Source organism: Prionailurus viverrinus, chromosome A1 (genome assembly GCF_022837055.1).
Source record: "Prionailurus viverrinus isolate Anna chromosome A1, UM_Priviv_1.0, whole genome shotgun sequence".
Lineage (NCBI taxonomy): Eukaryota > Metazoa > Chordata > Mammalia > Carnivora > Felidae > Prionailurus > Prionailurus viverrinus.
In genome coordinates, this window is record NC_062561.1 from 25411149 (window position 1) to 25426572 (window position 15424).

At 49.3% G+C, this 15424-nt stretch overlaps 1 protein-coding gene across 1 annotated transcript in view; it reads left to right on the forward strand.

Moving 5' to 3' along the window:
* ERICH6B (glutamate rich 6B) overlaps positions 1–13768 on the forward strand; it is a 51916-nt gene extending 38148 nt beyond the window's left edge. Inside the window, exons 10-13 of the mRNA XM_047855394.1 lie at positions 8936–9021; positions 9186–9338; positions 11042–11267; positions 13535–13768. Of these exons, the coding sequence (XP_047711350.1) occupies positions 8936–9021; positions 9186–9338; positions 11042–11267; positions 13535–13750 (681 nt within the window). The 3' untranslated portion in view covers positions 13751–13768. The remainder of the gene's footprint in view (positions 1–8935; positions 9022–9185; positions 9339–11041; positions 11268–13534) is intronic.
* Positions 13769–15424: the final 1656 nt, after the last annotated feature.

The window sequence follows — 15424 nt, forward strand, 5'->3', positions numbered from 1 at the left end:
AACTTCCAAACTCCTTCTATGGAGCCAGCATTACCTTGATTCCAAAGCCATACAAAGGGCCCACTAGAAGGAATTGCAGGCCAATATCCCTGATGACTATGGATGCAAAAATTCTCCACAACATACTAACAAATCGAATTCAACAGTACCTTAAAAGGTACCTTAAAAGAATTATTCACCACAATCAAGTGGGATTTATTCCTGGGCTGCAGGATGGTTCAGTATTTGCAAATCAACCAATGTGATGCACCCCATTAATAAAAGAAAGTATAAGAATCATATGGTCCTTTCAATAAATGCAGAAAAATCATTTGACAGAATAAGCATCCATTCTTGATAAAAAGTAGGTATAGATGGAACATACCTCAACATCAGCATAAAGGTCATATAGAAAGGACCTGCAGTTAATATCATCCTCAATGAGGAAAAACAGAGCTTCTCCTCTACGGTCAGGAACAAGACAGGGACGTCTGCTGTCACCATTACTATTTAACATTGTCCTGGAAGCCTTAGCCTCAGCAATCAGACAACAAAAATAAGTAAAAGGCATCCATATGGGCAAGGAAGAAGTCAAGCTTTCACTATTTGCAGATGACATGATACTCTACATAGAAAACCCAAAAGACTCCACCAAAAAAATTGCAAATATACACAAATTCAGCAAAGTCATGAGATATAAAATCAATGTAAAGAAATCTGTTGTGTTTCTGTACACCAATAATGAAGCAGCAGATAAAGAAATCAAAGAATTGATCCCATTTAGAATTACACCAAAAACCATAAGATACCTAAAACAATAGAACACTTATTAAAGAACTTGAAGAGGACACAAAGAAGTGGGAAAACATTCCATGCTCATGTTTGGAAGAACAGACATTATTAAAATGTCTATACTACTCAAAGCAATCTACACATTTAATGCAATCTCCGTCAAAATGCCACCAGCATTCTTCACAGAGCTAGAATAAACAATCCTAAAATGTGTATAGAACTAGATAAGACCACGAATAGCCAAATCAATCTTGAAGAAGAAAACCAAAGCTGGAGGCATTACAATCCTGGACTTCAAGCTGTATTACAAGGCTGTAGTCATCAAGACAGTATGGTACTGACACAAAAACAGATACATAGATCAGTGGAACAGAAGACCCAGAAGTGGGCCCACAACTATATGGTCAACTAATCCTCAACAAAGCAGGAAAGAATATCCAATGGAAAAAAGACAGTCTTTCAATAAATAATGTTGGAAAAACTGAACAGCTACATGGAGAAGAATGAAACTGGACCGCTTTCTTACACTATACACAAAAATAAATTCAAAATGGAAAGACCTAAATGTGAGATAGGAAACCATCAAAATCCTAGAGGAGAACACAGACAGCAACCTCTGACATCGGCCATAGCAACTTCTTACTCAACACATCACTGGAGGCAAGGAAAACAAAAGCAAAAATCAACTATTGGGACTTCATCAAGTTAAAAAGCTTCAGCATAGTGAAGGAAACAACCCACAAAACTAAAAGACAGTCTACAGAACGAGAGAAGATATTTTCAAATGACATATCTGACAAAAGGTTAGTATCCAAAATCCATAAATTGTTGAGTATGAGTTTTCATACTCAACACCCAAAAAAACCAAATAATCCAGTGAAAAAATGGGCAGAAGACATGTAGACATTTTTCTAAAGAAGACATACAGATGAGTAACAGGCACGTGAAAAGATGCTCAACATCACTCATCATCAGGGAAATACAAATCAAAACCATGAGATACCACCTCTCACCTGTCAGAATGACTAAAATTAACAACACAGAAAACAACAGATGTTGGCAAGGTTGTGGAGAAAGAGGAACCCGCTGACACTGTTGCTGGGATTGCAAACTGGTGCGTCCACTCTGGAAAACGGTATGGAGATTCCTCAAAAAGCTAAAAATAGAACTACCCTACGACCCAGCAATTGCACTACTAGGTATTTACTCAAAGGATATAAAAATACTGATTCAAAGGTATACACGCACCCTGAGGTTTATAGCAGCACTATCAACAATAGCCAAACTGTGGAAAGAGCCCAAATGTCCATCGGCTGATGAATGGATAAAGATGTAGTATACATCTACGATGGAATATTACTCAGCCATCAAAAAGAATGAAATCTCGTCATTTGCAATGACATAAATGGAGCTAGAGTGTATTATGCTAAGCAAAATAAGTCAGCTGGAGAATGACAAATACCATCTGATTTCACTCCTCATATGTGGAATTTAAGAAAAAGACGAACATATGAGAGGCAGATTTAAAAAAGAGAGTGAGAGGGAAACAAACCATAAGAAACTCTTAAAGATGGAGAACAAACTGAAGGTTGATGGAGGGAGGGGGGTGGGGGATGGGTTCTATGGGTGATGGGTATTATGGAGGGCACTTGTTATGATGAGCCTTGGGTGTTGTATGTAAGTGATGAATCACTGAATTCTAGCCCTGAAACCAATATCGCACTGTATGGCAACTAACTGGATTTAAATGAAAATTTGAAAAGAAAATGAAAGATAAGATTATACCTCATCAGAACATGTTTTCCGCAACGATGTTCTAAAATAAAATCATTACTCTGCCAAACAAACACAAAAAGCACAAAACAAAAAGCCATCCCATGAGGATTGGATAAGTAAACTGTGGTACGTCCATACAATGGAATATTTACTCAGTGCTAAAAAGAGATGAGCTCCCAAGCCATAAAAAGACGTGGAGGAAATTGAAATTCATGTTACTAGGTCAAGGAGACTTACCTGAAAAGATATGTAGCATTCTAACTATATGACATTTTAGAAAAGACAAAACTAGAGAAACAGTATAAAGATCGGTAGTTGCCAGAAGTTTAAAAGGAAGGATGAATCAAAGGAGCACAGAGGATTTTTAGGGCAGTAAAAACGACACAGTGTGATGGATACACGCCGTGATACCTCTTCCAAACCCAAAGAATGTCCAACAGCAAGAGCGGGCCCTAACGTACCTATGGACTCTGGGCGGTAGTGATGTGCCGATGCAGGTTTATTGACGATAACGGACAGTGGGTGCCGGGTGTAGGTAGTGGGGGAGGCTGTGCATGTGTTAGGGACAAAAGACATATGGGAATCTCTGTACTTTCTGCTCGGTTTTGCTGTGCCCTGCTCTAAAAAAATAAAGCCTATTTTTTTTTTTAAAAAAAGCACCTACACAGTACAGTTATAAAAATGTGTATCATACTATACGGATACCGCACACAAGTGAAACATCTCAAAATAGTGCAGTCCCTCAGAGTGAGCTAGCAATCAGGTCTGAAGCTCAAAAAAAGAGGCGCTGAAGGGGGCATTAGGAAGATGTGATAGACTTTATGCCTTCTGAACATACAAAGTGAGAATCTACTATGCCCAGGTCCTCTTCTCGGTGCTGGAGATAGAAGGGTGAGCAAAACAAAGGTCCTGTGCCCACGGAACTTCTGTTCCAGTTGAGGAGACAGCCAATGCACAACAATCCTGGTCAGTGCTATGTCAGGTATTGTTAGGAACCACGGATGAAGTAGCCTCAGGGGCTCATGAGTTGTTGGCCTGAGCGGAGAGTTGTTCTGATAAGTATAAGGCAGCTGGGGAAGTCCCATTTGAGTCTAGGCATGCATGAAATGAGGGGCGGAGCAAAGCGTTGCAAAGGTCCTGAGGCCTTTCCTCAAGGACAGCTGTGAGCAAGTGAGGAGGATGGGAAATGGGCTCAGATGCCCTGTTCGGGTAGAGCCTGGTGAGTCAGAGTAAGACTGGAGATTTTATCCTAAGGATGATATGAAGTCATGAGACGATCTGGAGCAGGGGAGGAACATCATCTGACTTACGCCGTAGAAGCATCTTTCCGGCTGTGTATGGAGAATAGATTTAACAAGGCAAGTTAATAGACGCAGGAAGTTCAGCTGAGAGCCGGGGCGTTAATTTGGGTGAAAGACGACGGGCATCTCAACTAGGGCAATGGCAGCAGAGGTGGTGGAAAGCAGTCTGATTTGGGCTGTTTTTTGAAGAAAGACTCAAAAAGGCTTCCTGTTAAATTGGAAGCAGGATGTGAGAGAAAAAGAAGTTGAGAGGATGTGTCTGAGAATTCTGGCCTGAGCAACTGAGTAACTGCCATGTTACTATTTACTAAACTGGAGAACTCAAGCCTAATGGAACCTAACATTTGTGTAACACTGTGCAGGTTATAAAGCACTTCTACGTGTAAGGTAAACTTCGCTTTTCCCAACAGTCTCATGGGATAGGTATGGTATTAACTATCTTCACTTTCCAGTCGAAGAAAGTGGGACCCCCAAAAATGTAAATAACTCTCACGAGGACCCAGAGCCTGTATTACTCAGAGCAATGCTCATTACCCGCTGAAACAAATAGTTCCCAAAGCTAACAGGTTTATAACCGGATGCATGTTGCTTGCTCATGTCACGTCTGACTCAAGTCTCATAGCTCTCTTGAGGGGCTCTCCTCCAAGGCTGGCTCTGGGGGCTCTGGGCTCCTTTCTGGTGGGTCTCCGCCATCTTGGAGTCCTTTGTATCCTGTTGCGTGGACAGGAGTGAAGTCAAGGTCTAGGCTTAAATTCTACTCACCAAACAAGTCACATGACCCCACCTAGATGCGAGAGAACTGGGAAACGCATTTCTGCTGTGTGTCCAAAGGAAAATGAAAGCAGTTTTCACTAAGAGGATAAGAAGCCGAACATCTTAAAATGACGAGGGTTGCTTCACCTTGTGGCAAAAGTGGGAAAGAACTGGAAACCGATACTGTCAACCAAGGTATGACTCTTTGAGCCTCCAGAGAAGGAATGGAAAGTTCAGTCTCCCTTCATCTCTTGGGCCTATGTGAAGAAGGAAGTCAGTGGAGCAGCCAGAACTCCTGTGGACGGAGAAATTGAGGGAAAGCCGGGGGGCTCTCCAGGTTGTACCAAGCAGTGAATGGTAAGGATGTTGGAAGCCCTCAGAAGGTTCCAGCTTCCTCACTTCCAACATATCAGTGAAACCTTCCTTGGCTTCTTACTCCAGCTGGGCTGGCGAACCCCATGTTTCCCACAATCCCTGTCCTGTCCTGCCTCAGAGTTTTACTCCTGCAGCGTCTGTCTAAATATCCTTGCAGCCAAGGGGAAGTTTCCCACTAAGTGATCTAAGCAGAGGTCCCTTCCTAATCCACCCCACGACATGGGGCTGCCCAAAAGGCCCATGAGGAGTGGAACATCTGGCTGTTTTTTTTGTTTTTTTCAAATGAGCAATAAATTCCAGGTAGCTTGCTGAGTCAGGTAGCACTGTTTGGAAGTGTGTGCTCGTGTTCAGGCAGGGGCCAGCCCGGCCAGCCCAGGAGCCAGCAGCTCCACAGCAGGCAGGGAGCGCTCAGGGACAGATGGCCACAGAGACAGCTCAGGGATGGACGGCCACAGGGAGACAGCTCAGGGAGAGATGGCCCCAGGGACAGCTCAGGGACGGACAGCTGCAGGGAGAACTGAGGGACAGACAGCTACAGGGGGCACAGCTGAGGGACGGATGGCCGCCACAACAGCTCAGGGATGGACAGCCACAGGGAGAGAGCTCAGAGGCAGATGGTTACAGGGAGAGCTCAGGGACAGACGGCCACAGAGAGAGAGCTCAGGGACAGACAGCCGTTCTCTCATAGCACAGGGCCCTGCCCGTGAGGCAGTTTCCTCTCTAGTAGAACTGAAGGGAGGGCCTGAGATGTAGTCCCTTCTGTCCTAACTTTTAGCTCCTACTCTCATACCCTGTCCCCAGGCAAATGGTGATGAGATTTAGGCTTTTAGATAAGCCGCTTACTATATAATTCCCAGTGAGAGAAAATGTGACAATTTCTCCTCTGTGTCAGAGATTTTGCTTTGCCCGTGGGGTCTTCATCACTAGGAAAATGTCATTACGTGACCATTGGATTTGACAGGCAGAAAGCCTCTCAAGAAAGTCTGGCTTTCAGGGGGCGTTTGAAACTAAGACCTAAACTACAAACATCCTCTCCCATGAGCAATGTCTAGAAGCTTCTTACAGGCCATCAGGAACAAACCAACCCCGGATGTCTTTACAAAGCACCCGTTTCAGGATGGAAAAGAAAAGAGCAGTGATTTGCAGACTAAATGTGGGAAGTGGCCGGGAGCTTACTGGTTGGAGGCAAGCAAGGGGCAGATTCCTGAACTCTGGCTCTCCTCTCACGGGACGAGTCATTTAGCCTCGTCTTCAAGGGAGATCATGAAGGTGCCTACCTTGCAGAGTCCTCGAGCTGTGGAGGTAAAGTGTTCAGCACAGTGCTGGGTGTGGGGTTGGAGTCGGTTTGCAGATCTTTGTCACCTCACAGACTGGTTTTCACTCGGATGCCCTCAGGAGCCCTCCGCCCCAGCTCCTCAGGCAACTGTATCGTTTTCTTTCATCGCCTTAGATGTGGGCATTCTGCTGTAAGCTTTCTTGAACAAACGGGTCTTCATCGTCAAAGATAATAGTTGGTGGGGCGCCTGGGTGGCTTTGTCAGTTGAGCATCCAACTCTTGGTTTCGGCTCAGGTCATGATCTCATGGTTCACGAGTTCGAGCCCCTCGTCGGGCTCTGCGCTGACAGTGCGGAGCCTGCTTGGGATTCCGTGTCTCCTCTCTCTGCCCGTCCTCAGTGTGCCCATGCTTGCATATTCTCTCCGTCCCTCCCTCCCTCTCTCTCTCTCTCTCTCAAAAATATATAAATAATCATGTAAAAAACAATAATGCTAACTGGAGAACCACCAACCTGAGTTCCAATTAGAGTGGGGTGGGACACTAGATGACCCCAAAAGCCTTCCGGCTGCAAACATCTGGGAAATGTAGATGAAATGTACAAAGCGTCAGAAACACAGAGTGTGTAAGAAAGTAAGAGAAATGATCAACACCACAAATAGAGAAACTGAACGCCAGAAGGGTACGACGAGAGCGCAAGTGTGGGAAGCGGGAGGCAGGGGGTCGCTGGGTGCTGGGGAGGGGAGAGCAAGAGGTGGGAGAACGGCGCATCCTGATAATCCAGGAGCGTGGGTTTTAATGCCCAGATGGGAACACAAGACCAGGGCATGGGTCCTTCTCAAAGAAATAGCTACATGTGAAACAGCTGCGGTAATTGATGACACAACTGGGCCACTAAGCAAGTCCCAGCAAACACTATCCTCTCCCATGAGCTGATGCCACATACACTATGCTCTCTTACCCCCGTGAATTTTAATAATAAATAATAAATAAGTAAATATTTAATAATAAATATTTAGTAATAATAAACAACATCTCCAAAAGCACCCCGTGCATTTGCAAATTTGAAGACATACTTGTAAATAACATAGGTGTCAAAGGAGAGATCATACTGGAAGTTGGAACATGTTTAGAGTGAAACTCACGGTTAACATCTACATGCATGGGAAACAGCTAAAACAGTATTTTGCAAGAAGTGCTATAGCTTTAAAGGCGTGTATTAAGGAGGAGGAAAACCAACAAGCTCAATATTCAATTCAAGGAATTAGAAAAATAAAATAGAGTAATATGGAAAACCGACAGGAGCATGTAAATGATCCTAGTAAGACTAAAAACTGATACAATGGAAAACAAAGTGATAGAAGAAGCAAACCAAAAGCTGGTTTTCTGGAAAGACTAGTAAAATCGGCAAATCTTCGAGCAAGGTTTATCCAGGAAAAAAAGAGAGAGAGAGAAGAGAGTCACAATAAAAAGAATGAAGACAAGGTCATAACTATAGAGGCAATAGAGGGTTTTTTTCTTTTTTTAACACTACATGACAGCAATTTTAGGACAATAAATTTGAAAATTTACCTAAAACGAACAATGTCCCGGGAAAATATAATTCACTAAAACTGACTCAAGAAGAAATAAAAAACCCAAGTGATGCCAATGTTATGAGTTAAATTGTGTTCCCCTGAAAAGCTCTATCTAAGTCCTAACGCCTGGTGCCTCAGAATGGAACCTTACTTGGAAAATCGGTCTTTATGGAGGTAGTGAAGACGAGGTCATGCTGAAGTGGGCCCCTAATCCAGGACGTCTGCGGTTCTTTCAAGAAGATGGCCGCGTGAAGACACAGACACATGGCGGACACTATGGGACACTGGAGGTGGACATTGCAGCCATGTGTAGACAAGGCAAGGAGCAACAGGGATCCCAGGTCATCACCAAACCCCAGGAGAGAGGCATGGAAGAAATTCTTCCTCGGAGCCTCCAGAAAGAACCACCCCTGCTGACACCTTGATTTCAGACTTCTGGCCTCCACAACCGTGAAAGAATGAATCTCTGGGGTTTTAAAGTACCCAGTTTGTGTTCCTTTGTTACGGCAGCCTTTGGAAACAAATACAACCAATAACCACTGGAGTCATTGACATAATAGTTTAAAATCTGGGTGGGGGCGCCTGGGTGGCTCAGTCGGTTTAGCGTCTGACTTCGGCTCCGGTCACGATCTCACGGTCTGTGAGTTTGAGCCCCGCATCGGGCTCTGTGCTGATGGCTCGGAGCCTGGAGCCTGCTTCGGATTCTGTGTCTCCCTCTCTCTCTGCCCCTCCCCCTCTGCCCCTCCCCCGTTCATGCAAGAGAGCTCTCTCTCTCTCTCTCTGTCAAAAATAAATAAACATTAAAAATAAATTAAAAATAAAATAAAAATAAAATCTGTGTGTGTGCCTGTGAGTACACACACACACACACACACACACACACACACACAGTGATCCATTTCAGCCTCATCACATAGACACGTAAACTGAGGCCCCGAGAGATTTCCTATTCAGAACCCCCAGCAAGATGGTGGTAGCAATGGCTGGGGTAGTGATGGGTGGGCATCCAGAGAGTAAATAGACCCCAAGCACTCTAGTGACAACACTAGGCTCTGAATTGGGACAGTCAGCCCCTGTGCGCTTTTCATAAGCTCATCTTCTCTTCCCAGGTGCCTCAAGGTGATGGAAAATTAATTCTCTATCCCAGTGGAATTGTCTTCCAAATTCTCTTTCCTGATGAATCGGGCCAAATACAGTATCCACCGAAGCCCAGGGACACTCATACTGACACATGTGACACCTAAGAAGTTTGTGGTTTGGGGCTGGGGCATGGGTTTTCCTGAGCCCTGCGTCCTCTGCAGGGCTCTCTGCCTTTCCTGGGGGTCCCAAGAGGGTGCTTGTGCCTTAACTGTCTTCCAGTTATCCATCAGGAAAGCTGGCTATGCTCATCCTCAGCACAAAACAGAGAAAGTTCATATATATCATTCTAGAAGACAGTGAAGAAGGTTGTGTCCGGGCCCTTATCAACAACTCCGGCCATGCCACCTTCTACGATGAAAACAAAGCAATCTGGTAAGTTTGGGTCATGAGAGCCACACACCCCTCCCCAAGGAGAAGCAGTGTGGTTAAGGTTTGATTCCCAGGCTGCACATCTGTCCTCCCGCACTGGGTAAGTCTCTCTCTCTCATTCGCTTGTGAATTTGTTTCTCCGACTCGCACATGTTGCAAAGGGGACGATGGGTATCGTGAGGGCAGCAAGGCAGGTCCCTGGCCTCAGGGAAGGCACTCTGTCCTTGGTGCCATTGCTTCCTCGTGCGTGAAACAGCGACCACAGACTCACAGTGACCCCTTCCACGGGCTGTATCTCCTCCATGCTTCTTGAGAGTCAAACCTGGTGACAATTGCCTTAGAAAGACACAGTGCCCCTCTGTTCCAGGTGGCTCAGAGAGGAGGGCGTGGTGAGTGCTTTGGAGTCTCATGTATTGTACACAAAACCAAACTTCTAAATATCTCAGTGCAACTGAAGTTTCCAATTAAAAAAAAAATTTTTTTTTTTACATTTTATTCATTTTGGGGAGAGGCAGAGACAGAGCACAAGCGGGGGAGGAGCAGAGAGAGAGAGGGAGACACAGAATCGGAAACAGGCTCCAGGCTCTGAGCCATCAGCCCAGAGCCTGACGCAGGGCTCGAACTCCCGGACCGCGAGATCGTGACCTGGCTGAAGTCGGACGCTTAACCGACTGCGCCACCCAGGCGCCCCCCAGCCTTGGTTTTTAAGAATATTTTCTTACATATTCTTTTTTTTTAATTTCTGTGTGTTTGGGGTTTTTCTCCTCTCTTTTTCTCTTTGAGTTTTTTTTTTTAAGTTTGTTTATTTATTTTGAGATAGAGAGGGAGGGGCAGAGAGAGAGGGAGAGACAGAATCCCCAACAGGTTCCACACCATTCATTAGTGCAGAGCCGATCTCATGAACTGTGAGATCATGAACTGTGAGATCATGACCTGAGCTGAGATCAAGAGTTGGACACTGAACCCACTGAGCCACCCAGATGCCTCATTTCCTAGTTGACAACTTTGTTCTCAGAGGTATCTGCCTTGCCCTGGGGGCCTTTTGTGCAGAAATCAATGCCTCAAAGGTAGAAGAAGTTACTGGATGCTAAGTAGCGGGGGCAAGAAACTCAGCCAATTCTCTCAGATCATCACCTGGTGACATTCATTAGGGCCTCTTGTCCCCAGTGACACTCGCTTTCAAGGCCAGAAGAGACCTTAGGGAAATCTAGGAACTACATTTATTTTCTTGATGAAGAAACTTAGGCTCAGAGAATATACGTGGCTTGTTCAGGGACATGCATAAAATTACGGGCAAAAAAAGTTTTAGGACATTTGACTTAGCCTCACATAAAGCATTTTTAAAAATTCTCCAATAAGGCAGGCAAGAGATAACCACATCTTATCCGGGTCCAAAACCCAAAGGGAAGGATGATGTGCACACTGGGGAAGGGCTGACCCCCACCTTCTGGATTCACATTCTGTCCGTCTGGGGTGGGGCCTGAAGATCTGCATTCCTTAAAAGCTTCCCAGGTGATTGTGCGGGGTGGGGGTGGGGGTGTGGGGGTGGGGTGTGGGAGCCTCCAGGCCAGGAGGGAGGAGAATGGGAAGGAGGCAGGGGAGGGGGGCAGGCCTGCATTCGCCACAGGAGAGGCTCTGCCCCCCCCCCCCCCCCCCCCACGCACAAGGGCCCAGCGCCATGGTTACCTGATCCCTTCTTGGTCTAGGTTGAGCCTGAGCCAAAACCTGGGCTACTACTTCCCCAAAGGCAAATACCAGAAGGCCTGGAACTGGTGGAATCTGAACCTGCACGTCCACGCGCCGCCCGTCCAGTCCATCTCCTTGAAAATCAACCAGTACATCAAAGTACAAATAAGGAGCCAGGACAAGATCACCTTCTGCTTCAACCACCAACAGAAGCACATCCGCTTAAACCTGGGCACCAAGTACAAGGTAAGGTCTCACCTCCCTCTGCCAGGCTGCTGCCCGCCGGTCCAGGCCACCGGCCTCTCTCTGGGCCACGTTCGGCATCTCTGCAACCGACGGAGAACCGACACGGCCACCTTCGCTGACCTGATGCCTGACCACAACAGAAGCAATCAGTCACTTCCGAGCCCTTGAGACTTGGAGCCGAGGAGCCGGACAGCCTCAAAGAGCTCAGACGAGAAAGCAAAGGTGTCAACATTCAGTAGTTCCCCTGACACGACAGCCCCGTCAGTTGGCAGGGACAGACACAAGGGGCAAACCTACGTTCCCAGTCCTGCCGTGGGTATCCTCATCTCTCCTCCCCAAACCACTCATCTTGAAACAAATGAGCACCGGGGAGTTGAGGGTGTGCCTCCCAAGTCGGGCAAGAAAGTAGCCAGATGGATTCGTGTCCTCGGGCTGCCATAGCAAATTACCACAAATCGGGTGGCTTACAACAGGAACTCACCCTCACAGCCCTGGGGACTAGAAGTCTGAAATCCAGGTATCATCAGGGCCACGCTCCCTCCGCAGGCTCTCGGGGAGAGTCCCTCCTTGCCTCTCCCAACTTCTGGTGGCCCCAGGCATTCGCTGGCTTGCTACAGCATCGGTTCAACCCTCCACCCTCACACAGCCTTCTTCTCTGGGTCCGTCTGTGTGTCCAGTCTCCCTCTCCTTTCTTGCGTAAGGACACCCGACGCTGGACTTAGGGCCCACACTAAGTCCTGGATGGCCTCATACTGAGATCCTTAATGACATCTGCAAAAACCCTGTTTTCAAACACAGTTACCGGTCAGTCTGGGGAGGGGCCTGGAGATCTGCATTCCTTAAAAGCTTGCCAGGTGATGGTGCGGGGCGGTGGGTGTGGGAGTCCCGGGTGCTAGGGATTAGGACTCAGACATAGCTTTCGGGGGCCACAGTTCAACCCACTACAAATGGTGAGTGTGCACCCTGCGGTTCTGACTGTAACAGGGCAAGAAAGTGGGTTCTCGAGACCCTTCCCCAGGCCCAGAGTGCAGGAGAGGAATAGGGTGTCCTTGTCCCCCGCCCCCACTGGGACCCACACAAGACCCTGCTCTTGCTCTGACTTGCCCTTCACTATGCACAGAAGGCTCTGTTTCCAGACCCACCAGAGAGGCGTTCGAGGTCTCTGAAAGTAGGACTGCCTGTCTGGGGAGAGAGACAGACAGACATGTTTTCCGGGAGGTGAGCAGACAGAGCAGTAGGTCGATGGACAAAGCAACCGAACAGCAGACTCGGGCAAAATGAGGCCGAATGAAATCACTGGAAGGGAGCGGAGGGAATGTGGTGGGTTCGGCTCGCCCAGGACCGAGGTGTTTTCCAACCGGGAAAGGTGGACAGCCAGAAGTGGGCAGCTGGTCACCTGGCCTGGCGAGGCCTGCCATTTTGCATGCTGAATAGTCATGTCCCAACGTCCTCACCTACCCCAGATGTCCCAGAGCGGCCGACCCAGTCCCCCAGCCACCCACTCGGCCCCCACCGCACCGTGCTGATGAGCTAAGGGAGCAGCTGGGTTGGCAGGGGTGAGAGGACCCGGGCCGCTGGCCTTCGGACAGTTTTACTGAGGGAGGAGGGCCACAAAAGGAAGCCAGTGCCCAGGAGGAGGGTCAGGTAAAGGCCGGTGTAGGCAGAGTCCAGGAGGCCTGGCGGCCCCAGGGGCTCTGCCAGTGGAGGGTGGGCCCCAAATGAAGCAACTCAGCACACACGTGACTCGTCAGCAGGTCTACCTGCGCCAGGCAGCTGGGTGTCCTAGGAGGAACACGCCAGCCCGTCCACTTCCTGTGAGGCACCAGGCAGGCCTCCTACACTTCCCGTGCCCCTTATTGTCTGCAAAACGGACACCACATCGTTGTAAGGCTTAAATAAGACCCTTCGTGCGACGACATCTCCCTCCCTGCCCCACCTCGGTAGGAATCCACGGGGAGAAGCCAGACAACCCCAGGAAGGCACAGCCTTTGCAAGGCAGGCCACTTGAGGGCCCAGGAGCCGGCAAGCCTTTGGTTTGGGGTCAGGCTTCGGTGTGTCCTCAGCCCACATCTCTGCGGCCAGGTGGCCACAGGCCCAGGCCAATGAGAGACGTACTGCTGGGGGCAAGGCCGGGAGCAGAGGCGTGCCCCTCGGCGAAGTTTCCAGAGAAGGCTTGGTCTTGGCCAACAGGGGGCCTGATCCTGGGGTGGAAATCACGACGCCTGGGCAGCATTTATGCTCACCCAGCCTTCTCTGAATTCCCACAGTCCATAACCCCGGAGGTGCTGAGTGAAATGAGGCAGAAAGCAATCCTGGAGGTAGAATGTGGTTCAGCGGCCCGGAAGATGCAGATCCTCCTGGGAAAAATGAGTCGGATCCTGAATTTCCTGACCATCCCTGATTTGGAAAACTTCATAGAGGCTGCCAGTTCCTTGGCAGTAGGCAACATGAAACGGAAGGAGAAATGGTACCTCCCAGACTAGGACAGCCACCAGCTGGTGACCGGCCACCTCCCCCCCCCCCCACCCCCCCACCCCCCGCCAGCATCCGCTGAGCATCTCAGAAAGGTGGAGTCATCAGGAGCGCCAAGGAAAACCCCAGAGCCCTCTTCAGGTCTTCTGAGGGTTGGTTTGTCATTTGGGACTTACCACAGCACCTCAGTTTGGAAAACCATTTGTCAAGGGGCTAAGAGACTCTGTAGCCGGGCACAGAAAAGACTCGGCCCTGAGCTGATGGCACGAGAAGCACGTCGTTTCGGTAGCCAATACATGTCAACACCCGTCCCGCTCGCTTCCACTGGTCACTTCCACGCGGAAGTTCTGTCGCGGCCTACTTGGGTTGACTCAGGACACAGACAGTCTCAAAGCCGGCCTCTCCCAGCGGGCCGGATCAGGAGGCCACTCTTGGTGCAGTGCTGTGTGGTAAGGAAGGGCGGGGCTGTGTCTTGATATCTCTGCGGGGGGAGGGGCAGTTTCTAGAAAAGGGGGACTTAGGGGCCGGACAACCCCTAAGGATGTATGTGCCTTTCATACATCCCTGGGGTACCCCAGCTCCCCAGGATGACCTCCGCTGCAGCTTAAACCAAGACTGGATAGGAAACCCCTTGCTCCCAGCCAGCCTGGCAAGGGGCCAATGAGCCATCCCCCTGCTGCCACAGTGACACCAGAGCCCCACCTTCGCAGCCCCGCTTCCCTGCTGATCTCACCCTGCCTGCCACCAACCTTCACCGAAGTCCTCATCACCCCGAACCATGACAACTGGAAGACAGGGCTGGCAGTGGGGGCCGTGCACGGTCACTCCCACCATCCGCCATACCTTGTCGGCAAATGGTATCATCAGCTAAAACAACAGTCGCCTGATGGCAAGGTCACGAGCCACAAATGACACCGCCCGTGCAAGCCCGCGTCAGCGTTTGACGTGCCCTGTTGGTTCTGCGCCCATGCTCAGGGCACACAGAAGCCCTTTTTCCAGCAGGCACTAGAGACCTAAGTTGGTCTGGGCAGCCGCCAAGTTCCCCCAGGCTCGTGGAGGCTGTGTCTCAGAGCCGGCCCCCATGTCCCCCGCCCCCCGCCCCCCCATCCTCCACGGGACTGGAGGCAGGCCGCCAGGGCATTGAAGGCATCCATGGCCTGGGATCAGCCGGCCCCAGCTAGCTATGGGACCCCGGGCAAGGTCGTGGGCCCCCCCTGTGACTCAGTTTCCTCATCTGTAATAGGAGGACAAACCACAGAGCTCACCTCCCAGTTATACACCAGGGATGAGAGGCGTCAGTGTCGGCAAAGCACCCTGCTCTGGGCTGCTCCGTGTGGGGGGCTCCCCATCAGCGGCCGGGCCCTCGCCCGGATCTTTCTCCTTTCGCAAACCTGACAGCACTCTTCCACTAATGCAGAGCTTGGAAACAGGTGGCCTCGCAGAGGCGTTTCGTCTGGTCAGCCCCATTTTAACGTATCCCGTTGCCAACAGTTCAAAGACCAGAGATTTCACACGGAAGTATGGATTTCCGGCCCCTCCGTGCCGGTGTTACCCAAGAGTGGACACAACGGCACGGCCATCAGGGACTACCTTCCTCAGGGAACGCGAATCACCTCCCAGACCGGGCAGGAAACGAGGCGACCCGCCAGCCGGCCGGCCACGCGGCAGAGCCAGATCCCCCCACC